This window comes from Exophiala spinifera, assembly GCF_000836115.1.
Source record: "Exophiala spinifera strain CBS 89968 unplaced genomic scaffold supercont1.7, whole genome shotgun sequence".
NCBI classification, from domain to species: domain Eukaryota; kingdom Fungi; phylum Ascomycota; class Eurotiomycetes; order Chaetothyriales; family Herpotrichiellaceae; genus Exophiala; species Exophiala spinifera.
Window position 1 is genome coordinate 1852259 of NW_015622519.1, and position 25197 is coordinate 1877455.

General features: G+C 52.2%; 9 protein-coding genes across 9 annotated transcripts; 7 read left to right on the plus strand and 2 right to left on the minus strand.

Moving 5' to 3' along the window:
- Positions 1–2113: 2113 nt before the first annotated feature.
- PV08_09671 (uncharacterized protein) lies at positions 2114–4848 on the plus strand (the record flags this gene model as incomplete). The annotated part of the gene is made up of 3 exons (XM_016383987.1): positions 2114–2863; positions 2909–3030; positions 3081–4848. 3 exons carry the CDS (start codon positions 2114–2116, stop codon positions 4846–4848), a joined length of 2640 nt encoding a protein of 879 aa, XP_016232610.1.
- A 1106-nt stretch (positions 4849–5954) lies between these two features.
- PV08_09672 (uncharacterized protein) lies at positions 5955–7124 on the plus strand (the record flags this gene model as incomplete). The annotated part of the gene is made up of 1 exon (XM_016383988.1): positions 5955–7124. One exon carries the CDS (start codon positions 5955–5957, stop codon positions 7122–7124), a length of 1170 nt encoding a protein of 389 aa, XP_016232611.1.
- Positions 7125–8461: 1337 nt separating this feature from the next.
- On the plus strand, positions 8462–9067 carry PV08_09673 (uncharacterized protein; the record flags this gene model as incomplete). The annotated part of the gene is made up of 1 exon (XM_016383989.1): positions 8462–9067. The coding sequence occupies one exon, from the start codon at positions 8462–8464 to the stop codon at positions 9065–9067; it is 606 nt and encodes a 201-aa protein (XP_016232612.1).
- Positions 9068–10289: 1222 nt separating this feature from the next.
- Positions 10290–11216, plus strand: PV08_09674 (uncharacterized protein; the record flags this gene model as incomplete). Its single annotated transcript, XM_016383990.1, has 1 exon — positions 10290–11216. One exon carries the CDS (start codon positions 10290–10292, stop codon positions 11214–11216), a length of 927 nt encoding a protein of 308 aa, XP_016232613.1.
- Positions 11217–12312: 1096 nt separating this feature from the next.
- On the minus strand, positions 12313–14063 carry PV08_09675 (uncharacterized protein; the record flags this gene model as incomplete). The annotated part of the gene is made up of 2 exons (XM_016383991.1): positions 12313–13787; positions 13841–14063. The coding sequence occupies 2 exons, from the start codon at positions 14061–14063 to the stop codon at positions 12313–12315; spliced, it is 1698 nt and encodes a 565-aa protein (XP_016232614.1).
- Positions 14064–14518: 455 nt separating this feature from the next.
- Positions 14519–16279, minus strand: PV08_09676 (uncharacterized protein; the record flags this gene model as incomplete). Its single annotated transcript, XM_016383992.1, has 1 exon — positions 14519–16279. One exon carries the CDS (start codon positions 16277–16279, stop codon positions 14519–14521), a length of 1761 nt encoding a protein of 586 aa, XP_016232615.1.
- Positions 16280–17493: 1214 nt separating this feature from the next.
- PV08_09677 (uncharacterized protein) lies at positions 17494–18822 on the plus strand (the record flags this gene model as incomplete). The annotated part of the gene is made up of 1 exon (XM_016383993.1): positions 17494–18822. The coding sequence occupies one exon, from the start codon at positions 17494–17496 to the stop codon at positions 18820–18822; it is 1329 nt and encodes a 442-aa protein (XP_016232616.1).
- Positions 18823–19322: 500 nt separating this feature from the next.
- On the plus strand, positions 19323–21303 carry PV08_09678 (uncharacterized protein; the record flags this gene model as incomplete). Its single annotated transcript, XM_016383994.1, has 5 exons — positions 19323–19472; positions 19550–19646; positions 19769–20966; positions 21036–21099; positions 21175–21303. The coding sequence occupies 5 exons, from the start codon at positions 19323–19325 to the stop codon at positions 21301–21303; spliced, it is 1638 nt and encodes a 545-aa protein (XP_016232617.1).
- Positions 21304–23122: 1819 nt separating this feature from the next.
- On the plus strand, positions 23123–23892 carry PV08_09679 (uncharacterized protein; the record flags this gene model as incomplete). Its single annotated transcript, XM_016383995.1, has 2 exons — positions 23123–23554; positions 23623–23892. 2 exons carry the CDS (start codon positions 23123–23125, stop codon positions 23890–23892), a joined length of 702 nt encoding a protein of 233 aa, XP_016232618.1.
- Positions 23893–25197: the final 1305 nt, after the last annotated feature.

The window sequence follows — 25197 nt, forward strand, 5'->3', positions numbered from 1 at the left end:
CGGTAAACAGTGCGCCAACCTTGGCAGGGGCGTTCTTGTGTCGATCACAACGGCAATGCCAGGAAAGCTAAGCTGAAGCACAAGAACCACAGTGGTTGTGTTATTGTTTTGATGAAAATTGAAAGGTGGGAAGCGGGCCTTCTTTTAGGGCAGTTGAGTTTGCTCACAAAAGCTCTGCCGTGCCGCGAAGTCGGGGCAAAAGCACGGACTTTGCGTAGGACTTTTGACCGAGGCAAGTGGAAACATTTGATCAATGACTGGAGGGACGATGAATACAGTACAGACCCTTGTGGTGGTTCTCCAGATGGAGAAGATGACAGTAGGCGAGCCATGCGAGGTCGAATGCAACATCAGGTGAAGTCGGCAAGATTTTCACTGGCCGAACATGGCAATCTGGACCAGGGTGGAGGGAGAAAACAAGCTCGATCCATTCATCAGCCCTTTCAGAGGCGATGCTTATACCAGAACCAGTGTGGTACGGTGGCGATCACCCCCGCAAACTCCCCCAAGACAGCTTATCCAGGCTTGTATGGTGCATTAGTGCATTCAGTGCCATCGTAAGGCTTGGAAAGGACCTGATGTATGTACGAGTACAGACAGTGGAAGGTGGAATGAGAGCCGCACCGGCCGGCGGGAGGCGGACTTGGCCTGGTCGGGTTGGTTCAGACAATCAAGGTCCCGCCATTTCATGCCCACAGCAACCGGAGGAGTCGCACATTCTACCGATGTTGATGGAGTATGTGCAGTACGATGTACGGGAATCTGATGCGGTCCCTCCGAACCCAGAGGGACGATATGGGGTCCAAAAGGGTATTCTGCCCGCTGTAGGATTTGGACCGGCCGAGAACAGTCCCGAAGCACCTCTGGATGACCTGAAACGTGATTGAGAGGTGCTTGGAGGCAGGAGAACGGAGTGCAAACTGAAGACTATCGCCGTCCTTGCATGGACCCATTCTGCATTGTAGATGAAGTGCTGCTCATGGCCAAACTGGCTCACCAGGGATTGTGTTACACGGTGTTGCTTGTCATGACGATCGTCGGTGTGCGTTCAGCAAGCGTTGAGGAGGCACCGGCCTAGTACATATTTGGCATGTATATGGCCCTTAGATGATAGTCCAGAAGGTCAATAGGGACATAGTATGGGTTGGGTGCTGTTGAGGATGGTGGCTGTGGAAGGGTGTTGGTAAGAGTTCCTGGTACGTAGATTTTTGTGGAAGTCCTGCCTGGCCTAGAGGTTCTATTATAGTGTGCTAACTTACTATGCTGAGTGTCAGACAGCCACGGCCGCAGTTCGCTGAGTCAGGCTATTTGAGACCCTTTACTTAGGCACTTGGTAGGCATGAATTGTTGAATCTGTATCCGTACAGACCTAAGGAAATGGGTTGAGCTGGGAGACTCAGGCGGTCACGGGCGTGCACAGCGGTCCCGGCTCACTAGGCTCACTAGTTAGGCTCCCCTAGTCAGCTTAGGCGCCTTAGCGGAACCATGAGGACCTAAAGGCTCACTAACTGACTTACTAGTCAGCTGCCTAGAGGTAAGGAAGTTAGGGACCTGTGCGTTGTGCGTTGTTAACTAACTAGTTACCTTGACGTCGCAACATCTTGATTATGTCGTCGACACCATGAGCGCGACCTCAGTCCTTTGTCAACCCAACATTCTCACCTAGGTTCTTAGGATTCTACTATACCATATAATCGCGCGACATCATCGACGACATCATCAGGTCGACATTTCAACATTAACTTACACTTGGAAGGGCCATGGAGGATGAACCAGTCCGATTCTCACAGACCGCGCCTTGTCACTCTTTCAAACACATCTTTCGCTGATGGACTCTACTTGATTCTCAGGACTCATTGCCAGACGTTTCTGTTGTCTCTGGTGGGTTGATCAATACCATATACTCCGGTCTTTCTTTTCTCGCTTCTTCTCACTTTGCCATCGTTCGGCGAGGGGCGGAGACATCATTCTCGTTTCAACACTTCTCCCCTACCACATTATCGGCAGAACCTACGAGGCTGCTCATTCCGACCCCTACCAAACTCCCGACCGAAACCTGCCATCTTTTGTGACGTTTGGTTACACTCTCCATTCTCTTAGACCACTGCTCTTCATGGCCGAACCACAGTCTCCGTTGCGGAGCGATGCCACAAAGACTCCAACCAAACCTCGAAGCAATCCAAGACCGTCCTTCAAGGTTGGCGGCTACTCGCAGCGAGATATTCAAACTCCACCTTCTCATGCTGCACAACCCAGAGCCAACTTTGAGAAAACCATCAGCTTTAGTGGAAGACGTATGATTCACACCCCAATTCCTTCCACTAAAACGGCGAGTCCACAGCCTCCCAACATTAATCCCTCTGAACCACCACCGCAGTCGTCAGATGCCCCCCTTTTCGTCCACCAGACTCCAGCAGATATCTTAAATGCTGAGGTGATCCCACCAAGCAAGAAACGCAAATGTGAACAGAAGCGAGCCGTTGCTCGCTCCACGAAAAAGAGAACAACAACCGTTCTCAGACCGAGTCGGCCCCTTAAGATATCAGACCAAGTGAATGGTGACGTTTGGCATCTCATTCTCGGTTACTGCGAGCCCAAACAACTTCTCGAGGCCAAGTTGATCAGCAAAGACTTCAACACTCGCCTCAATAAACACAGCACGATTTGGAGAAAGAGCAGACTAGACCACTTTGGAAAAGATATTCCCGAGTGCCCAACGGGCTTGACCGAGCAGCAATATGTCTATCTCCTTGTTGGTCGTGGATGTCAAAATCCCAATTGCCCACGCGATCAGACCGTGAGAGTCGCATGGGTCTTTCAGCTGCGCCTCTGCGCCGATTGTTTCAAGCAAAAAACCATCAGGGTGCGCATCATATCTCTGTCGCGGTTTTCTCGCTAACTTTGACAGGTCGAAGATCTCCTCGAGCATCGTCGGCACTTCATCAACCCGGACCCGAACCAGCCAGCGGACCCCTCGCCTCTTTGGGGAAGCTTGCTATCGGACCTGCTTCCGCAAGCTAGAACTGACGGGTAATTGTCATTCTAACGAGTATTTGTTGCTTTGCTAATGTCGTTATTAGTCGACGTTATGGTGGCCCGCGCGTCGTTGATGTGTCTAGAAACATGTGGACCCAAGACGTCTGGCGCCAGTATGTGTTTCTTGAATCCGCCTATACGAAGCTCGAAACCGAGTACCTCGCTCTACGGCAAACGAATCCTACAAACACCGTGGTCAAAGAATGGCTAGAGAGAACTTATGAAAAAGTCATGGCATTCATGAAGGAAGCAGCCGAACTTGAGAAGTGGAATGCAACGCAATCCCAGGACAAACCAGATTACTATCAAATTCGCGGCGACTTTTTCGAAGAACGTGCTGCTGCATTGAATCCGCCTATTGAGCACGATGTTCTATGGAATATGGCTGCATTCCGTAATTTCCTTAAGATCCAGTCACCTCCAACAGAGAGGTCGTGGGCGAGGCTACAGTCACAAATTCTTCCATACAGACAGCAAGCCGAGCAGGTTCTCGAATACAAAGAAATGATGGACGACGCTCCTTTGAGCTACGAGGACGTAGATGGGCCTTCTCGCGACACATTGAGATTGTGGATGGACTTGAAACGCCATCGCCAAGTACGGAAGAGGGTCCCTTGCTACTTCCAACCAGAGCAGAGCTTTGTTCTTCGTTTGGCCCAGAAGGAACTGCAGCGGTGCCTGGACTCTGGAATTGCCGATGAGGATCTCCTGCTTCTAACTCTACATAATGTCTACGTCGCGTACCAGCAGCTTGAACACCGGCCCATTGGACTCAATTATGACGGAACCAGAGGACCTTACCAGCTCAGCCTGGACGATGCTCGCATGATTGTCGAAGATGTCATCGAGGCCAAGATTGATCCCACATCACAACGAGGCTCGATGGTGTTTTCCCAGCTCCGTTGCCGAGGATGCCGCCGAAGAGACTTCACCAAAACATGGTCGTTTACTGATGCGTTCGAACATATCCTCAATACGCACGCAATGCTGGTTGGTGAGGGGATTGAGTTCTGGAGGTTCGCAGTACCCTTTATCCGTGAGCAAGCAGATTGGAGGCCAACACCTGACGAAGTCAACGCGGCCAAATCTATTGATCGCTTCCCCTGGTATTCACTGCCCTGGCCCGAATGCCTGCCTCTGGTTCCAGTGCACCGGGAACCCTGGAAACTTGACAAGTGGCAGCCATCAACATCAGAGACCTACATTGAGCTTGAGAAACCGCCAACTATCTCGGCATTTCAAGGACGCGCACCGGCGTCTAATTCATTCGCCAAGACCGATTTCGTTGGGAACATTCGCTTCGCTGCACAAGTGCTCAATGGTGCACGGCTGAATGACGAGTGTCAGATGAAAATTGCTTTGACCTATGCTATGGAGCGTTGGAAACTCATTTTATGGACCAAACCGCCACTGGATTTGTTCTCCTCAAGCATGGCGGCTATTCAAGAAGTCAATCCAACAATCAGCCTACAATTCCGCTGCGGTATCTGTGTCAAAGAGGGCGTCGTCAATCAGAACGCTCGACAGGTCAAATACCGCATTGCGGCTGATGATCTCCTGGCACACTGGCGGACCAAGCATCAAGATCAACTCGACTGGACCGAGGCTATCAATCTGCCGTCCGACAACGAAGTCGAGAGGATACTGGATAAGGCGGACACGAAATTGCAACAGGAGAAAGATGCCGCTCACCAGAGGAAAGCGAGAATGGATGAGGACATTCGGAAACGACCAAAGCTGAAGAATAATGTGGTCATTAATTCTCGCCTGGCTAGAGACGTGTTCGATGAGCTCTTTCCGCGTACCGGTTAGGGTCGCTTCGAAAATGAGGGTTTGAACCGCCTTCAGGACCATTCGAGGCCGTTCATAGCACCACGCGATACCAAGGCGCGATGAGTGAGAGCGACACTGTGAATGGCATGATGCTAATGATTAAGAACGAAGATATGAACAGACGTGGCGTTCGGATCCGGCGATTATGGGTGACGAGGACCTTGGACGTGGTATGGTGAGGGCTATTTCATCGTTGAAACACAGTATCTCTAAGTGCTACGGCAGACTTTTATGTACGGCAGTCCCACGAATGCAATTGACACGAGATTCTCCCGGTCCCGGGCTTTAATCAGCGCTGTGGCGGAGGCCGACATGGGCTGACGGGTTGTGAGACCGCCCAGGAGCCTCATACGGTAATTTCGTACGAGGTAGCTAGTCCTCGCCGTAGCTCGGAAAATATCAGTCGCTCATAACTTCCGTGAAGGGCAATTCAGAGCGAGTCTAATGTGTTTCGGGTGTATCCGGCAGTCGGCACGAGATCGGAGAACAGCGGAATTTCATTGACCATTGTTCCTGCCAAGACATCAGCAGCTGCTAGAAGCCGGGCTGATAAAGAAATCGGGTAGACGATTGGCTCGATAGAGAATCAAGCAATGTTAAATGGAGCCGCTAAGCGGCGCTCTGATAACGTCAAAACACCTGATGGTCTGATACCTTTTGACGAAAAATTTCCAGACGACGCGGCGGGAGCCTTGCCATCAATTGCACAAGTTGCAGTCCACAAGGCGCCATCACTATCGCTCGCACAAGGACGAGTCTCTTCTAGATTGGAGAATGCGACGCGGGCCTTGACCCCGTCTGCTCGTTGTCCGGCGAAGCTACTTTTCTCCGTGGGCCCCCTTCCCGACCAGTCGCTGTTCACGTATTCTTGATTGTTCCATATTGTTCAGCACCTTTCTGCGAAGGACCCCCCTTTGCTGTCGTTGTCCCCGAGATCCAATATAACATTTCAAAGCCCGTGGATCATCTCACTTTTTCCTCGTCTCATCTCAAGCTCTACTCCGTATATCAGCACACCTCCCTTCTCTTCTGTTCTATTGTTTGTCCATTTATCCAGGGTTGAACCTTTCATTTTCACTTCAAACATGGCGACCGCAGCAGCAGCTCGTTCCCTCACCAGGGCCGTTCCCCGAAGCACGGCAACCGCCAGCGCCACTTCGTCCCTGCGCCTCGCCGCACGCCCATCTCCTCGCGGAACCAACTCGAATGCCGCGAGGCAGTTCTTCCAAAAGTCCTCTCGCCGCCACTACTCGTCGGGTCCTGAACCAGCGAAGTCCTCCTCTGGCAGCGGCCTGGTCATTGGGGCCGTGGCAGCCGCAGCTCTCGCTGGTGGCCTCTACTTCTACAGCACACAAGGAGGAGAATTTCACCTGACCAAGGGCAGCGCAGGTGAGACGGCGGGGCTGTTCAAGCCGACCACTGAAGATTACCAAAAGGTCTACAATGCCATCGCCAAGGAGCTGTGGGAGAAGGACGACTACGATGATGGGTCGTACGGCCCAGTGCTACTGCGTCTCGCGTGGCACGCGTCAGGCACCTACGACGCCGCCACGGGCACAGGCGGCAGCAACGGCGCCACAATGAGGTTCGCACCCGAGTCTGACCACGGCGCCAACGCCGGCCTCAAGGCCGCACGAGATTTCCTCGAGCCCATCAAGCAGCAGTTCCCCTGGATCTCGTACTCTGACCTGTGGACTCTGGCGGGCGTCTGCGCCGTGCAGGAGATGCAGGGCCCCATCATCCCGTGGCGACCAGGCCGACAGGATCGTGACGTCGCCTTCTGCACCCCCGATGGCCGCCTGCCGGACGCTTCCAAGGACCAGAACCACATCCGGGCCATCTTTGGCCGCATGGGCTTCAATGACCAGGAGATGGTCGCGCTGTCCGGCGCCCACGCTCTGGGCCGCTGCCACACCGACCGCTCGGGTTTCGAAGGGCCCTGGACCTTTGCCCCCACTGTTCTGACCAACGACTACTACAAGCTCCTGTTGGAGGAGAAGTGGGGATGGCGCAAATGGAACGGCCCCAAGCAGTATGAGGACAAGACCACCAAGAGCCTCATGATGCTGCCTACCGACATGGCCCTGGTCCAGGACAAGGTGTTTAAGAAGTACGTCGAGAAGTACGCCAAGGACGGCCAGGCCTTCTTCGACGACTTCTCAAACGTTGTCATGAAGTTGTTTGAGCTCGGCGTGCCGTTTGAGAGCAAGGCCGAGGATCGTATCAAGTTCAAGCCTAGCATTGACGATGCTTAAAATGTGATGATCGTTTGAGATCTACAGAGTCGATTGAATGTCGGATTGTACGGAGTACCCTCGACTACATTACGTGGCTACAAGCTGGGATCGTCGAGTCACGGAACGGAAAGGAGTTGAGCGTCACAAGCTTCGACGCCTACGTCTCAAGCAGGCAAGACGGGAGCCGAGACCTGGGCATCGGGTGGAGACGACCGATAGTGAGGAGTATATCCACGTCCTCCGTACCGGGAAATGTTTCCCTTTGGGTTCGAGCATCAGCGCTGCATGGGGTTGATGTGTGACTATTTGTTCTAGACCTGTTTGTGCATAGTTTAGACTTCCAATGGCGGTGTTGCAAGATTATAGATGAGATTCATGGAGACACAGGTTTAGATATTTGCTATCACTGATATAGATTGATGTGTTGGGGATGTACAGCTAGAGCAGGATTGAAGAGAAATTAGAAAGAATGCAAAAAATTAGAAACAGTCTCAAACCATCGTATTACATCTCAAGAGGACCTATCTCAAGGCAGGTCTATTCTGTTTTGTTTTGATTGTTTCTCTCTTTGTTTCTTGGGAAATAAAGACATATTCACCATCTTTTGAGAGCGTCTGGGTCATAATGTTAAGAACCTTACTCAGGGTGTCTATTTTACACTACGAACGTACTCGGTACTCGGTACTCCGGCCTCCCGTATGAGATCTACCTATTCACTGCTGAGCGGCGCTCTCACCGGAGCAGTAGAGTTTGAGAGCTAAATGGGAAAGGACCTAGTAGCTACAAACCTGAAGCAGGGACGTACATAGCGTAGACAAGGTAGGTAGAGTCGCCGTGGTGAGTTACAACCCATGCACCGTTTGTACTGCGTACGAGTCGTTGTCTTGCCTTGTGGCTCTAGCGATTGGGTGAGTGAGTGCGTGAGTGAGTGCGTGAGTGAGTGCGTGAGTGAGTGCGTGAGGGCGTGAGTGCGTGAGAGCGTGAGAGCGTGAGTGCTTAAGTCACCGAACATTAATAAGTATCCTAGTCGGATTCGAAGTGACGTGCTCATTTTCGATCCGGTCAAATTCTGTTTGTCGAGCCATGGCAAACGTTGCATACGTACCTTACTTAGGTATATACAATTAAAGTTAGATACCTATAGGTAGGCGGACGGATGACCTCTCCCTGGGGCCCGGCTGAACTTGTGCAAAAACACCGCTCCAACTCTGATTTGAAGAGGCCTCGAAAGCACCCTATACCGATCAAACTGTTCCTACATGGAGAATCTTCTTGGAGGTTCCTCAGCCTGGAGAGGAGGAGGAGAGGGAGGGGGAGATTGTGCGAAGAGGGAGAGTGAAGGCCAAACGGTCGAGATGCGGTCGCCGACCTCCACCGACGAGAACGAGGATGAGAAGAACGACAGGAACAAGTCCGAGAATAACGAGTCATCCACCGTGTTTGAGAACCACAACCGCCATGCCATTGTCGTTCATGGAAACAGACCTAGGTATTTCCGCGATCGGGGAACCGCAAACCTCGCCGCCGCGTGGGATGAGTTTCTCTATCTTCGGTTGATCGTGAGAAACCTCGAGAGCATTTACTCGCGTGTTGGCCATTTGCATAAAGTGCTCGAGAAGCTGATTCATGGTGACGATTATGATAATAGCAACAATTGTGAGCTGAGAAGTGATTCGACGAGGGAGAGATCGGGGACCCAGTTCAACGACATCCACGTGGAATGTAGTGAGTGGTTGGTGGATTTTATTGCTTGGAATCCGATCCCGTTATTGCAGGGTATGGTTCAATCTGCGAAGACGATCGTCGAGGCTCACGTGGCCATGTCGGATGGGTTGATCGAGAGGCACGAGGTGATCCGCGTCGTCGCGAACACGCCGGGAAGGCAGTGGTGCAGGGGAAGTTCGAAGAGAGGGTTCGGACGCTGCTGTGGAGAGCCCCTGACGAGTGCAAGGACGTCTTGATCTGTTTGAGGTTGTTGGATTGGCCTTATTCGTACAAGATCGTAGGTGGTAGCCAAACGGTCGGGAGGAGGTGATGGGCGTACCGGTTCAGGTGAGGATGGCTGAAAAGGGGACTTACGGAGCTACCTACCTGCCCACCTGCCCACCTGAATATCTCATGACTGCAGGGTCAACCCGTTCTGCCCTGAGATGAGACCGTTAGGGTCATTGACGAGTCGAGGTGAGGACATAGTAACGGGGTCCCCACAAGTTGAGTTTCCTTCTGTTATTTTCTTGGCATTTCGGGTATGTAGATAAGTTGCCTGCTGGATGGGTATGACCATTGCAGATGGCATCGAGACTGAGGCTCTCAGCACCTTCATCGAGGGATTCGGCATCACGATACAAAATCATAGACAAAATGAGGCCAGATGTCCAAATCCAACCTTGGTTGAAACAATTTCGCAACAACAATGATCCGTATTTGCCAAGGTTTCGTATGGAAACAAGATCAAAAGTACCGACCGAATACGAATACGAATACGAGAGTCATGTGCCGCCCCTGTGTTGACCACGTTTGTCGCCCTTTCCTAGAACGCAGTCCAACGACCACCTTACAATTCAGTTCTTCGCGTGCGCAAGACCATGACGCTTTCTTTCTATCATCTGCGCATGGCCGATGCGAGGCGTCAAAGAACATTTCTTCAGCGTTATAACCGTAATATATCCATACAGAAGCTCAAATGTCCAAGAGCCGTACGCGTCATCTCCGGCAGAGCATGTCGACTAATCCACCCTTCCCGTCGCTTTCGCGTCGCATTTTAGTCCTGTCTCAGGGGAGAAGGATTCACTAGCCACCAAACTTCGCTTGAAGCTTCGACCTAGTGCGCAGAATCCAGGAACAGCCGGAGATGGCGGCCGTTTCCAATTGGTGAGAACTGTGTCCTAGTCCTGGCCTCGCATGGCTCGAGTCATCGCAATTCGTCGGCATCGGCACTGGATCGAGGTGCTGCTTTGACTGAGTTCGAGCATGACTTTGGTGTCAAGATAACTGCTACCCGGTGTCAACGGCAACACCATGCCGCTTCGAAAGTGATCTCATTGCTTCTCCCCACTTCATGATTTCCCTCTCCTGACCCTGGGTTTGTCCTGTTCTTCTCAATTTCCTAGCCGTGCAGTCCGTGACCGCCTGCTGTTTGTTCATGTCGTTGTCTTCCTACAGGTGCCGTACACCACCTCAAAGATGCTGACCATGGTGTCCCAGGCACTGTTGTACAGTTTTCTCCTGATCAAAGCGAGCGTCTTTGCGCAGGAAGTCGTGCCTTGGAGCATCCCTGACGGCGCGAAGCCCAACTTCACCGAAGTCTACAACGATGGCAACAGCATCACCTGGTCATGGCAGGCGCTCAATCATTCCATGTCGGATCTATGGCTGACCAGTTACGATCCGACGCTCTCGTACGCTGTCCGTATCGCGTCAAACATCAACATCACCGAGCCCGGCACCCTACCATGGACCATCACGGTCAACCAGACCTTGATAGATATTGACGACCGCTTCGTCCTTCGATTTACCCTGACCGGCACCGACATCTACCCTTTGTCACCGAGCCAGTTTCCCAGCCCGGCCTTCATCGTCTTGAAACGCGGAGAAACGCTGGCCTCCACGAGCGTGGGTGCAACTGCTACAGTGTTGGGCGTAGAAAGTATAACAATCGAGATCCCGACTGCGACTGCGGCTAGTACGAATATCACCTCGGTCGGTGCTGCATCATCAGTCCCATCTGGCCTGCTAGACGGGAATTCGTCCTCTGTCTCGCCGTCATCTTCATCTGGGTCGGGGCTCGGCACTGGCGCGAAAGTCGGTATTGGTGTTGGCGTAGCGGCATTGGTGGTTGTCATACTCGGCTTATGCTTCGTAGTGCTGCGGTTATATCGACGGCTCAAGGCGACTTCTAATCGGCACTCACAAGGTATCATTCCTGACCATCCCGAGAAAGACAACATGACTTCCGCAAGCTCAACCCCTGCAGTCAGAGAAATTTCGGGCTTGCACGAGGCATTGGGAGATAGAAGACACCCAACAGAGCTAGGGTCAAAACAAGAATCAAGAATAGCAGAGCTAGGGTCGAAACATGAATCACGAATTGTTTTCGAAATGCCAGGCTGATCGAGAAGAGATGCAAGCTTCCAGCAGTATATTTTTTGACAACACGAATGCGAGGAGTCAACCTACATCTACGAAGCACTAGCTGTGTATTACAGGGGGTCGACTGAGGGCTACAAATCGTCCATGCACGAGTTAAGGGGCTCATTCCTATCACAAAGATGAACTGCCCGAGTCGGCTACCTTGATCGTGTCTATGTCTGTCGAATCTTTCTTGTTCCTACACCTCGACTCCCTACTACCACTGGATGCGCATATGTCAAAAGACAAGTGACACTGCCACGTCCAGGTCTCGTATTGAGGACAAGAGCGCGGACTCCCTTCGATTCAGAGGGCCATTGCGTTCTTGTCAGCATGGTGGATATCAACCACCCGATTCACAAACAGTACCATCGGGCATCTTCTCCGCCACTCCAGTCTCCAGAACAGATCGGAAGCAAGCGAATCAACACCCCCCGTGGAGAAAGACATCATCCCCACCGTCTTCTCTCTGTACTCAACCAGCTACGTATCGTTGCGTCACTACGATGTGAATTGACGCCGGGAAAGGATCGCTGGTCACCCCCCCGGGCGTGGCTTCCTTATCGACTGAGGTCTCGCCACGATTCACCGGTTATCTAAACCAGAATCGAAATGAATATCCTACAGACCGCTGGACACTAGGACAGCACATAGGCCCTCGGTCAAGAGACAGCAGGACAACTATGCTCAGCCTACCTAAATAGCCCGTCGCGACGAGGTGGGCGGCTTCAGACGAGGCTAAGAGACAGGTGCTCGACAAGAACGAATGTGCAGCTTCACATCTTGTCAATTCCGCATCTCGGGAAGTACAGCAAGGCAGGAAAAACTAATTTCATAATCGTATAATCAAGGAGTCGATGATGAGATGTATATTCAAGAGTGACGAGACTTTTGGGTTTCTTTTCCATCTACCTACATCTTACGGACATGGCGTATTTTGTCCCTGGGACTTGTGGATACTACTTATACATACATACACATTATACTTTTTAGCTATACATAAAGCGCACTCCCCAGATACAAGCCTTCATGGCGGACGGTATGCACTGTGAATGTTTCTCCTTCTCTTTCTCCCAACCTATCCAAACACGTCCTTGACCAATGTTTTTTTGTTGATCTTACCCATGGCATTTCGAGGAATCGACTCGACGACCCTGAGCTCCTGTGGGATCTTGTAGTTGGCCAGTTTATCCTTCAATGCCCTCCTCATGTCCATGACACTCCAGACCTTGCCACCCTTGCCCGCCGTCATGCCCGCAGGGGTCAACACGACGACCGCCGCGACCTTTTGACCCCACTGCTCCGATGGCAGACCGACGACGGCAGCCTCGGAAATCTCCGGCAGGGAAAGCAGCTCCCGCTCAATCTCGAGCGCAGAGACCTTCTCGCCGCCTGTCTTGATAATGTCGACGCTCTTCCTGCCGCGAATGAAATACATGGGTCCTGACGCCCATTTCTGCTCGCTCTGGCCTGCCCCAGGTACCACTTGCCGCGTAGCCACGTCGCCCGTCTTGAACCACTTGCCTTTTCCATCCGTGCTTTCGACAAATTCCTCTGCCGTGGCCTTGGGATTGCGGAAGTATTCCTTGAAGATGGTTGGCCCGCGCAGCTGGATCTCTCCTTCGCGCAGCTTACCATCAGGGCCGACTTCCTCGCCTGGTCGGATCACTTCGCCTGTCTCAGACTCTACCAGTCTGATGTCGACGCCCGGCAATGGCCAGCCCACGCTCCCGTCCACGCGGTCCTGGAAAGCCAAGCCACAGGACAATGCCATGCCAACTTCCGTCATGCCGTAGCGCTCAAGCAATACATTACCGCCGCTGAGTTCCGTCCATGCCTGTTTGGTGGGCGTTGGGAGCGCCGCGGAACCGGAGATGTTCAGTCTCATGTACGTCGGGGTGATTGCGGTACGGGTGGCCTCTTGCATTTCTGGTGACAGGGTCGGGTGCGTGGCAAGCAGTCGATTGTATATCGTCGGCACGACCGTCAGGAACGTGATCGGTTTCTTGGTGGGCGGTGAGTGTGGTAGGAATGGTAGTGCGAGCCGTTTCCACACGGTGTCGGCATTGAACGGGTACGCGAACTCAATCGCAGAACCGGCCATAAGAGGAGTGTAGAGCGCATTGATAGTACCGTGGATGTGATGCAATGGAAGCACATGCAGTAGACGGTCTTGAGGCGTGTAATTCCAAGCTTCTATCAACGAACGGGCCTGCGCAGTCATTGTCGGTATAGACAAGACCACGCCCTTTGGCCGGTTCGTCGTGCCCGATGTGTAGAGCATAAACCCGCCATTGTCAGTGCTGGCGGTGCTGCTGAAGCGCACATTCTCGGCGGAAGTTGCGCCGGTTTCGATCTTTGACATTATCTCAAGGCGAAGAGCGTGGTCCAGTCCTTCTTCTACGACTTCCCGTGCCTTGTCTTGGAACTTTTCCGTCGAGAGAAACAAAGCCGCCTCACTGTTGGACAGAATATAGCGTAGTTCGCTGTTCGGGTGGGTGTGAGCGAGAGGAAGCGCGACGGCGTCGTGGGAGAGAATGGACAGAAACGTCACTTCAATATGTTAGAACAGTTGCCAGGGACCAGGAGTGAGGGCGCGCCCGCACCTACATAGTCGTACCCGTTCTCAGCAAGGAAAGCTATCCTCTCGCCAGCAAGCGGTTTGCCATTGGCGAGGGTAGTCAGGGTGTCTTTCGCTGCTGCGACATCGTGGAGTAAGCTGCCGTAGCAGAATGTACGGTCAGAAGCGGAATGAATGATCGCTGGGCTTCTGGGATCGTGTCGCGCAATGGATTCGAAGATTGGCGACGAAGGGAGTGTGGATGCCATGCGGTAGGCAGCTGGACGGACTTTGGGGAAGTGGAAAAGACAGGACGAGCTTCGAAGTCGACTCGAAGATCTGGGAATTGAAGAGGCTATGAGGGCGCGGGAGAGGAGAGTGAGAGATCGAGAGGCGAGGGTGACAATGTGCATGCCGCAAGAAACATCATGGAGGAACGAGATCGATGCCGGACCCTTTAGCTCGAAGATCGCGAAGCGAGGCAGATGAGACAAGACAATGGGGCACGAGGCTAGTGGGCGGTTCGAGGTGTTCGGGGTAGTGTTATTTACTGTAGTTAACTAGTTCGCTGAGGGCTGCGGGCGGTAGAGACGTGGTGTTGATGCTGTTACACACAGGCTCGCCGCTTTAAACCACCGAGCGAGGCAGACATCAGGAGGCATTCCACGGTAGTTTGCAATCTCAACTCTGGCCATGAATCTTTGTTGCCTACGACTATCGTTCCCTATGCATCGTCAATATCAAACTTGACCAGTAACGAGCACGCCGTCTCTCTCCCTTTGAAATCCAGGAGTCGGATAAAACTCCACCCTGGAGTCACATACAGCAACCGCACCGCAGCCACCGCGAACTTGGGATTTCTTGCGAAACTATCATCTGATTTGATCAGCATGCGGATAAAGACCAGCTCATTATCCTCGTATTCCCACTCTAGGGTCTCGTCCCAGACAGGGTCTTTGGGTGAAGGATTGTCTCCAGTATGAAGGAACCCGAGTCTATGTTGCCTGTAGGGTCGGGTTTTGCGCTTGGCTGGCTCGTTGTCGTGATCGTCCGGATGAACAAGCGTACAAGTCAGGTATGGTTTAATATCATGCGCTTCGCGATCTGCCGGGATTGGCACATCTGTTGCACCTCCCACGTGCAGTCGTAGTCTCTTCTTCTTTCCAGTGCTCAATTTGCCGCTACCGCCACTGCGAAGAGCGGCAGGTTTCAGGACAAACCCATCCGTCCCACTGAACAAAGCCTCGTTGATCTGCAGCGGGGCGGCAAACGTTTGCCAGTTGAGAGCACATATTTGGGCACCAAGTCCCCAGAACGGAACCGGGTTAAGGTTATTCGATGAGATTCGCGTGCCTTTTGGGTACACTCGCATCAGATGATGAGCGTTGTGACGGGCAATGTGCTCGTTTTCAGCAGGCATGTGAGCCTTTAGCCCAGACTCGGAGACGTTGATGAGGTGATGGTGTGGTTCTTGGAGCCCGACTTCGCTGAACCATGAGGTGTTTTGGGGCTTTACTGATTGAGCATATACCCCCAGTTCAGCGAGTTCGGGGATTATGGCAGTCGATGGTGCAGACTTCTTATTTTCTTCGTAGATCTGTCGAGCTCGCCTATCTTCTTCCGCTTCATCAGAGCTGCTGGAGCTGGAGTCATCTTCGCTATCCTCTGGCTCGTCGGGGTAGTGGTATTCAACGATTACCACAATTTTGGCTCCAAGTTCCTCGAGGCTCACATGTTCGCCGTGCCCTTGCTGCTCCTGATGACCTTTTTCCCTGACATGCTTACTCAAAAGGCGGTCGCCCCAAACCTCTTTCATTATCGATACCAGTCGTTGCTGACCCTCAGGGCCGCAGTGGTTTTCGAGACTGATGAAGGTCGGTCCAGGTCGATAGTCGGACACGCTTCCGCCCTGCGCTGTCTCTTTGTCGACGAAGTCGCGTATAGTCTCGCACACCGCGCGAAACGGGATGTTTGAGACCAAAGTATAGCCGTGCGTGACTTTTGGCTCGTCCGGGGATTCGTCATTGTCCCAGGCGTCTATCTCTACACAACGAGACCCGGTGTTCAAAGCCGTCTCGTATGCCTTGGCAGAGCTTTCGCCGTACAGTTGGTGTGCTTGTAAGTAGGTGTTGTGGCTTGAACTGATGAAGTACTCGGGCAGAGGGTAAGATCGGTCGACGACATATGCAGGGACGTCGATGTGAGGCTTTTCGAGAAGGTTGTACAGGGGTCTAGGCATACTCTCCGGCTCATCCACCCCGGCCTCGTCTTTCGAGAGCACGTTTTGATGCACCAAAAAGGACCTTATGGCATGGCTCACGTTCAATTGAGTTCGGGTGATTTGACTTTGTCGCGAAGCATGTCCGCCACCGGCAACTGTCGAAGAGTCGACTTCGTCGCCCGTGTCTTCATCGTCAACTTTACGTTTTGACTTGGAGAAGGGTTTCAAGCCGGCCAACTTTGAGGCCAGGCCGGAGTCTGACATGGTTGACGCTTGGCTCTAGTTGCACCTGCAAACGATACGAATAAAAGGGGATGGGCTCTTTTGTGATGTCCGTGAGCGATGTTTTGATATGTATCGTGTAGGGCCCAGCACAGAGAGAGATCATGTCGCTGCTGGTGGCCGCGCAACGCAACATTGTCGTCTACTTGGCGGCCAATTCGATGTAATGACGCAGCTCAGCACACTTCACGTAAGCCAGGACTATTGCCGGTGGATCAGAATGAAGGCAGATCGTCAAGGTTACCGCGGGGGAAGGTTTCCCGACTTAATGGTTAGACACCTCCTGGTAGATTGTACAGTACAGGGTCTTCTCTTTTCAGCCCCCCAGTTCTCCATCCCCTGGCAACTCTTCCAACGACATTCCCACCATTGATCATTTCCATTATGTTTGCTCTGTTTAAGGAGTAGTGTTCGGATTTTGGAGCATGCTCCCCCATTATCAAATGGAGCGAGCAGGGTGCTTCGATGGCAGAGCTCACCCAGGAACAGATCAAGGTGCCCTGTCGTCCGTCTGGTATACTTCGCAATTGTCAGGAAACTCCGAGGGCCTCGTCTTTTATGGCCTCGTCTTTTATTGATATCTACTATTATTCTATTCATAAGCGGCACATTAATTCCTCCACCCCTTTGTGCTCCACAATTCTCGCACCACCATCAAGAAGTGACGTGCCCTAGACGAACCCGCCAATAACAGCAATGCGGATTTTGGAGAACTTGGACCGAAGACCGACCTCGACACCCTCAACATCCCCTTTCCAATTCAACTCTCCGCCCCTGGAACCCTCTTTGTGCCATCATCTGTCATCGCTCGTCAAAGCCCTCGTCATAAATGCATTTCTTTCGCATCCAGACAAGACATCACTGCCCTCGGCACGGGTGCTGGTGTGCCCAGCGGCGACTCTAGTCTCTAGGCAATGTCAACCCAAGATTACTCTTCCGAGGGGACGAAAGCACGGTCAGGGAGGAATATCTCAAAACGTTATGCTCCACGATCCAAAAGAGGGTGTCTTACATGTAGGTACGGCATCTTCCTCAATCTTGTTCTGTCCAGTCTCAACCTAACGCCATTTAGAGTCCGTCGTGTCAAGTGTGACGAAGCTCTTCCAGCCTGTGAGAGATGCACGTCTACGGGGCGTAAATGCGATGGGTACGGCCAGCGATCATGCCATGGCCACTCCAGAGAGAGCCTAAGTCTGATGACCGTCGACTCTCAACCTCTTGTCCGGTCGGATGACGGCAGCCGAGCCCAGGAGTTCTTCCAGATCGAAACTATCACTCAGTGGACGGAGTTCTTCAAGTCAGAGCTCTGGGACCGATACGTCCTCCAGCTGTCTGTGACGGAGCCGAGTCTCCACCATGCCAAACTCGCCCTCGGAGCTATGCATCGCTCACTGACTACCGACGCAGCTGTGCAAGAATACGGCAAATTTGCCATTCAGCAGTACAACAAAGCGATCTCGTATGTTGTGCGCCCTTTGAAGCCATTGCGCCTTATCGTTGTCCTCGTAGCTTGCTGGATGTTTAGCTGCTTTGAAGTGATGCGAGGTAACCACAAAGTTTTGGGCCTACACCTGACCAGTGGTCTGCAATTGGTCGCCTCTCACGACAGTGTAAAGCATGGAGAGAAGGGACCAGAATACGGGCTTGGTGTCAATTCGGAGAGTCGTGCCCTCTTGGAGTGTCTTATGCAACACTTTTCCGTACTGGACTTACAAATGATGCTATACGAGCCGGACTGGATTTCTGCTTCCATGCGATACTGTCAACAACCTCGGGAGCCAATCTCATTCTCCTCGATGAGCCAAGCTAGGCATCATCTGACCACGTTACTGCTAGGAGTGATAGAAATAAAACGTCAAGAGATGCGTCTAGTCACTGTCGATGCACTGGAGAAGGGAGACATCCACTTTAAAAGACAAAGGGTCCTGGGCGAGCTACACCGTTGGTCAGAAGCCTTTGAGCTCTTCTTCGACCGCAGAACAAGGAATCTGATGAGAGAAGACGTGCGAGTCGGGCTGCTTCTTCAAATCCAACATCTCGCCGGATCCATCCACCTCTCAGTCACTGCATCGGACGAAGAAACAGGTTATGACAAACACCTACCTGAGTTCCAGAAAATCGTGTCCTTGTCTCGAGAACTGATGGGCCCTTTGGAACCTTCCAGTTCAAAGCGCCCAAAAATCAAGAAGTTTCTGTATGAGCACGGCGTGATACCTTCATTATACCTGGCTGGCTATAAATGCCGTGATCCCCTCGTCCGACGGGAAGCGCATTGCCAGCTGGCTTCAATTCAAAGGAAGGAAGGTGTGTGGGATAGTCATATGATGGCCAAGGTAGTGTGGCATATTGTCGACATTGAAGAAAGTAGCCGAGTCGTCCGCTGTTCGTCCGATATTCCTGAGGAAGGAAGAGTTTGGAGAGAATTTCTACACGCTGTTGATGACCCTGAGCCCTCGACAGTGGTATTTGAATTCAGGTTGAACGATGGCAGCGGAACTCGGCTGGTCGAGAGGTGCCTGAACTGAGAACAATTCGCAAAAGCTTTGAAGAGCCTTCGGATTCCTCACGTGCAGTGGATTAAAGGTCATTTCGAAGCCCTTCTAGAGCAGTAATGGTCTCGGAGCAACTCTCGGCGAGCTCGTCTACAGACCACAGAGCACTTCACCGCTTGGACCGCCATGATGCCTTCAAGTTCAGCTGAGAGTGCCCTGGTGTGGATCCCCCGTTTATGAATGTCTATCTTGTAACTTGTTGAGGCGAATCTATTACTCTGGTAGTTCTAAATTGCCTATTCAGGCGCCCTGCACTCCCTGGTTCGTCGAGCATCCATGTTTCATCGCCATAGGTCCGCTCGTCAAGATGACGCAACAGCTTCAATCACCTTGTCCTTGAGTGTTATTTTTAATCATTCAAACAGGTTTCAACTTGGTTGAAGGGACAAGAAATGTTATAAAAAGACCATGTCCATCACAGGCAACAAATGTTTCCATGGAAGAGCGGAAGCCAAAACTCCAAGATCAACACCATGGGAAGCGGGAACATTATCACTGTGGATATATGGAGGAGGCCGTATTTTGCCGTGGCAGCATTGTTCATATCTCAGATGCTACCCAACATATGCCATGTTCAAGCAAAGCCGTTACACTCCAAAGCGATGATTAGTGACTGGAATCAGGTTCGTCATATCGGTACACATTGAAGGGTTGAAGCAACGACTTCTATTTTTATGGAGCTGACCAAGGTTTATGATAGCTCACTCCTTCACCCAACTTGACTTGGACCCCCTGCTTCGAGAATTTCACCTGCAGCAGACTACAGGTTCCTCTCAACTACACGGACCCATCCGCCGGTACTACGGCGATTGCTTTCATCAAGACGGCAGTGCAAAATACTTCAGCCCAGAGCGTTTTGATAAACCCAGGCAAGACTAGACAAGTCCGCAAAGACGTACTACTTGACTGACTCTATCAGGCGGCCCGGGGCAATCGGGAGTAAGCGATATTCTGGAATCGGCTCCGGAGTATCTGCAGAGATTTGGGTCTGGATATACGTGGGTTGGCTTCGATCCTCGCGGTGTCAATAACAGTGGGCCAACTGTCGATTGCTTCCCCCAGAACGAAACATCCAGGTCGACATTCGAGTCCCTGTTCTTTAGCCAGGTCACCGATGCATCCTCCACATCCCTAGCGGAGCAATACTACTCAGCGAGCTTATACGGACAGTGGTGTTCCGAATCCTTCCGACATGGAAATACCAGTGGACTTCACATAAGTACACCGGCAGTAGCTCAGGATATGCTTATGTTCGCAAAAGCTGAGCAGCGTTTCAAGGGGAAACCCGAGGATGAAGCAAAAGTCTGGTATTACGGTGCAAGTTACGGAACAGTTTTGGGAGTTACCTTTGCAGCGCTGTACCCTCAGAATGCCGGTCGTATCATTCTCGACGGGGTTGTCGACGCTCAAGATTACTATGCGGGTCGATGGAGGGCTAACCTCTACGACACCGATGCGGTTTTCGCTTCGTTTCCCAAACTGTGCTACCAAGCTGGCCAGCGAAACTGCTCATTCTGGGGCCCTTCGGAAAAGAACATCACTGATCGTATGGACGAAATCATCTCCAACATCAAGCAACATCCACTGGCGGTCTCTGGTCTCCAGCAAGATGGATCCAGCATGGGACTAACGACTTATTCGGACCTCAAGCAAGGCATGCTCTACGGAGTATACTTCCCGACGCAGAACTTTCCTGTGTTGGCAGACATCTTTGCCAGCGTGGAAGCAGGGGACGGCTCACTGATCTCCGACATCGACACGTCGTTGCTGTGGGGTCCAGATGTGAATGTCTTAATCAAATGCGTCGACGCATACGGCAACAACAATTTCACCTCTCTCGACGAATACAAGGCCTATGTAGAAATTCTAACGAATCAAAGCAAGTCCTTCGGGACGGCCTGGCCGAACAATGCAGCCCCAATACTATGTGACTCCCTAGATCTCAACATACCACGCGGCGGCAGCTTTCCTGGTTTGTCAACGATACCTCCATCTTTTGTGGCAACTTCTGACCAAGTCGTTTTTCGCAAAGGGCCCCTGCCTCCTTCCAGCAACCACACAACTATTCCGCTCCTGTTCCTTAGCAACTCTTTGGACCCAGTCAGTCCTATCCGAGGGTACGTACATCGTATGCACGACTGTTTTGGAACCTCGTGGACGTTTGTTGACTTCAGGCATCATTACAGTGCACACAAAATGTCCAGCGGTTTTGCTGGCTCGGCAGTCCTGATTCAAGGGGACGGTCTCGGAGTAAGTGCGCCCTGATTTGCAGTATCCTCTCCCTGTGCCCTCCGGCAAAACAGTGCTCATGTGGTCTAAATCTAGCATACGGTATGGGCCAATGGCGGTTCTACGTGTCTTTGGGATCATGTGCGGGATTATTTGGAGTCTGGCAAAGTGCCCCCTGCCAACACGACATGCCAGGGTGCTCCTGTACCGTTTAGAGACAGCTAGGTCTCCCCGGACGATCCTTGCCGGGTGTCAGCTCTTGTCGGACGGCCGAGTTGCAGAACACTCTGGCAAACAGGCCTTTCTAGTTCCTGTTACACCCTCTGCCATTGACACTAGTTTTCCTCGTTCAGACCAACCTTTTCTTTCGCCTGCGAGTCACTCATTTAACTATGTCATAACCTACGCGGGGTTTTGGGAAGGAAAGTCTATCAACCGGGACGGAGCGTATGTTTGAGGATAAGCTTTCTATCACTCTATTTTAGGCACTGGATATGCAGATACTTGAACACTACGTTCTTCCAAACCCACGATTTGTCAAAGGCAAAGGCGCCTATCGTGCTCGGACGAGGGGTTCACTGAGACCATAACCTTGACGGATAACAACATAACCACTTTCGTAGAAGGAATCCTGGCCGGGGAGTCTGCCTGTCGGCTTTAGTAGCCACTGCTGCCCTGAACCTGGTAACCTAGGCTGCCTGCTAAGCGAGAGCGAGTCGAGGCTCGTCCGCAGCTGGCGAAGGTGGGTTAAATCGTCGTAAAATCGATTCATGAGGTCGACTAATTACCAGGTTTGTCGAGCCGATACAGAATTAAATCAGAAGACCTCGCCCAGAAAGGAAACCAGTAGGAGGCATTTAGGAGCCCAATGCTAGGTAGAGCACTTGAAGTGAAACAAACTCGCGAAACTACCTTTTGGCGTTACGAGTAGCTGAGGGGAACAGCGACGCTACTCGTTCAGCCTCATGCTGTGAGTATTTTCGCCTTACCGGATAAACCTGCTGAAGAGTCAAGACTGAGGCTGGCGCCGATCCTGAGCCTGAGAGCCTCTAAAGGACGCTCCGGACTTGCATTCGACCCCTGTACTTTCTGATGGCTATTATTCTTGGCACTAGTCCAATGCGAAACTATAATAATCTCAGGTAGTCAGGCTGGCAAGTTATGGTAAGGCCGTGGATACCCGTTGTAAGCTAGGACCAGAAGAGGCGGGGTTTGCAGGTACGATCTCTGTAACGGAGATGGTATTATGTTTGGATACAGCACCTAGTTTGGTTCCTCAATGTCGGAGACGGAGTAACAGAGAACAGGCGATGGAAGAATATCAGCTGTGGTGGGGGGTGGGTGTGAACGTGTGGCAATCCTAGCGAAGCAAGGACGAGGGGCCGGCCATCGTGGTCATGCCCTGAGTGCCAATTTTGCTTTCGGATCGTTACTCCGCCATCGCCCCGAACCCCCCGCTCGACCCCAGGACGGATGGTCGACCCACACCCCCCCAAAAGGGGATGAACATGTACCGTAACTTTCGCTAGCTCCAACTCTAATTGAGCCACAAACGAAGAGGGTAGACACCAATCGTACCGAGCTGAAAGGGGCTGAAAGGAAGTTGCATCTGGCTTTTTAAGACGACAAGGGAACTCCTCTGGTAGCCTTATCCGCTCCAAGGAGCTGGAGTTGGGAGCGTTGCTTGAAAACGCCCGAAAACGAAGCATTGGGAAGGGGGGTGTACACGAGGGCTTGGCGGTGTATACTAATCCGTATCCCAATGCGTGTCCCTACAGAGGGCAAACCAAACGTTTGTTGTCGGGGTGGTGTTTGGGCGGCGGTCTCGACGTATCCCCAGGAGTGCAATGAGAGCGATGTTCTCGGTTGCAGACCTACGCAGGTGGGGCAACGAGGGGAGGTTGCTGCAAGTATTGTATAAGTGTTCGACATCCAGGTGAACGGCTGAATGAGTGTCTCGTCTCTTCAAGTCACGAAAAGAATTCACTGATCAATATTCTTCAGCTTTCAACATCGCAACGGTTACCAACGATCCTTACCCACCATGAAGTACCGAGGTGGAGCGCTTCTCCTTACAATCCACCTCTTACTGCGAGGGGTCGGTGGCCAAGCGACGGACTACTGTGAGCTTCTGGCCGACGTCTTGTCCATTTGTGAAGCAGAGACGCCCAACTTCACCCTGTTGGCTCCAACTGTACAGGCGGACTGTGTCTGCGGGAGCACCTTGGACACGATCGCTTGGGGCCCGGCAACGTTCGAGGCGCTAGCAGCAGAGTGTGCCATACAGTATGCCACCATCGATGTGACCGTTGCGAGCGACGCCTTTGCTCTCGAAACGTTCTGCGATGTCTATTACGTCGCCGCTGAAACGTTTGCTGCGGCAACTTCGACACCCTCCGCTTCTCTTCTGCCAGCAACAACAAGACCAACCGTCGCGGTCGCGTCGAGCACTTCAAGCACAGATTTTCAAACCACGGTAGGCGATGGATAGCCCCCAAATGCTCCCAGAACCCCTTTGGCTTACTAGGTACTTATCATGTGTAGACTCCCAGCAGCAGCAGCAGCAGCAGTGCTAAGACTCCGCTCGGTGCTGGCAGCGCCCAACCTCCGGCGCCAACCACCAGCATCACCACCACTTCTTCTCAAACGCCAACGGTCGAAATATCGACAGTCACGACCCCTTCCAGCACCTTCAACGCGGTTCAGACCTCACAGACAAGCCAGATTGCTGGGAACGATGCGAGCAAGGGCGCACAGTGGAGCCGAGGATGGGGATACACGCTGGTTGTCATGCTCGGATGGTTGTTAGGGTAGTAGGGGCAACTAACTGACCAGGAAGCTTTGCCTGGAACATGGCGATTGTAAACTCAAGGCTCTCTTCAGAGTCACGACATTTTTCACGTGTCTGTGTAACCTGGTAATTTCCAGCCTCCACGAGGTAGTTAATGTGATGAACTATTCTGAAGTGATCGGGCTGTTCGTTTTCAGCTTCTCGTGTGGAAAACCACACCGGGGGTACATGTCTGATGTCGGTGGGCCAGGATCCACTCGGTCTACACGCCTAGATCGGTCGATTGGTCTAGTATGCGTGTCTGGAATTCTGCTATAGCACCGGTGTCACTCGCTTCACGGATCTCCTAATGCCGGAAACAGTAGAGCTATTTGGAGGCTTGGAGCTACTCTGCTCAGCTCTCGCCACAATGCAATAGTTGGGCGTGTGGCATTATGGTCGACGGCTGTCATTATTTCAAATATCGAGCTGGACTAGTCGCGTTACTAAAAAGTCCTGGTGTCCTTCAATCGATCGATCCTCGACTGATCCTACAGGTCTAGGCTCTAGCCGGAGGCGGCTCGCGCAGAAGAAAAGGCGCCCGAGCCTCAAATCCTGCCATGTCCCGGCCCCCCCCCCCCCCCCGCCTACTATTGAAAGATGGAGACAATTCACGAGGCAGGTTTAGGCTTTCTTTGCGTTCCGGAAACTTACAGTCCAAGTACGTGTTGCACACCTTGCACTACTAACATGTGGAGCATAGTCTTTGAGAAATCATAATCGTCAGTCGTCCCATTCGCTGTTATGTTGGTGCTCACAAAGCAGCTTTGATCACGGAAGTTTTACTATCACGTCAATTCCGACTCCCCACTCCACACTGGAGTGACAGCTATCTAGATTGTGATTCGCGAACTTTCCACACGACTGCTATCCCAAACTGGTACCTGTAGAGCTTCGTTTATCCGTACTTCTGACTGAGCTAATAGCTCTTGCAACTACTCCTTTGGCATCCCAGAAGAGGCTGGGGGCTACATTTGGCTAACTTCCGCCACATTGCCATGTAGCTCCTTTTTCTTCTGCCGCCGACGGTACAAGATTACTCCTCCAAGGACTAGCGCAATAAGCGCAATACCCCCGACAACACCTCCTGCGATGGCACCGGTGTGACTATGGTGAGGGTCAGGCGCCTCTGATCTTTCTGGCGCCGCTGCTGCTGATGATGATGGCGGTGATAGAGGTGACGTGATCGTGGGGATTGAACTGCTGATTGATGTTGGACTGAAAGTAATACTAGATGCTGCGCTGGAAACCCCCCCGGTTGTAGTAGCCGAGTTCAAAACTGTCAAGGT